Source organism: Eimeria mitis, genomic scaffold (assembly GCF_000499745.2).
Source record: "Eimeria mitis Houghton genomic scaffold, Emh_scaff1830, whole genome shotgun sequence".
NCBI classification, from domain to species: Eukaryota; Apicomplexa; class Conoidasida; order Eucoccidiorida; family Eimeriidae; genus Eimeria; species Eimeria mitis.
The window spans coordinates 1060-1431 of record NW_013570152.1 but is presented as its reverse complement, the minus strand read 5'-3'; the positions used below and the strand labels follow the sequence as shown (position 1 = coordinate 1431).

General features: G+C 60.2%; 1 protein-coding gene across 1 annotated transcript in view; it reads left to right on the top strand.

The window, feature by feature from the left end:
• EMH_0044230 (uncharacterized protein) overlaps window positions 1–216 on the top strand; it is a gene marked incomplete at both ends in the record, with an annotated part of 3114 nt that extends 2898 nt beyond the window's left edge. The window contains one exon of the mRNA XM_013495940.1: window positions 3–216. Coding sequence (XP_013351394.1) covers window positions 3–216 — 214 coding nt within the window. The remainder of the gene's footprint in view (window positions 1–2) is intronic.
• Window positions 217–372: the final 156 nt, after the last annotated feature.

Sequence of the window (372 nt, the reverse complement as noted above, 5' to 3'; positions counted from 1 at the left end):
AAGCAGACAAGCCTGCTGCTGCTGCTTCTGAACCCCCTAAGGAAGAACCACCAGAAGCAGCAGCAGCAGCAGCAACAGCAGCAGCAGGAGAAGAGACGAAAAAAGAGGGGCCCGAGAGTCCTTCTGCGCGCAGCAGGAGCAGCAGCAGCAGCAGCAGCAGTAGCAGCAGCAGCAGCAGCAGGAGCAGCAGCAGAAGCAGCAGCAGAAGCAGGATAGCTAGCAGCAGAGAAGCAAACGAAAGTATGGTGGTGCAGCCACTGGGGGGGGCCCCCAAGGACGGAGAGGGGCCCCATAACGACGGTTGTATGGTTGCTGCTGAGGGTATAGAGGAGGAGCTGCTGCAGCCTGCTGCAGCAGCAGCAGCAGCAGCAG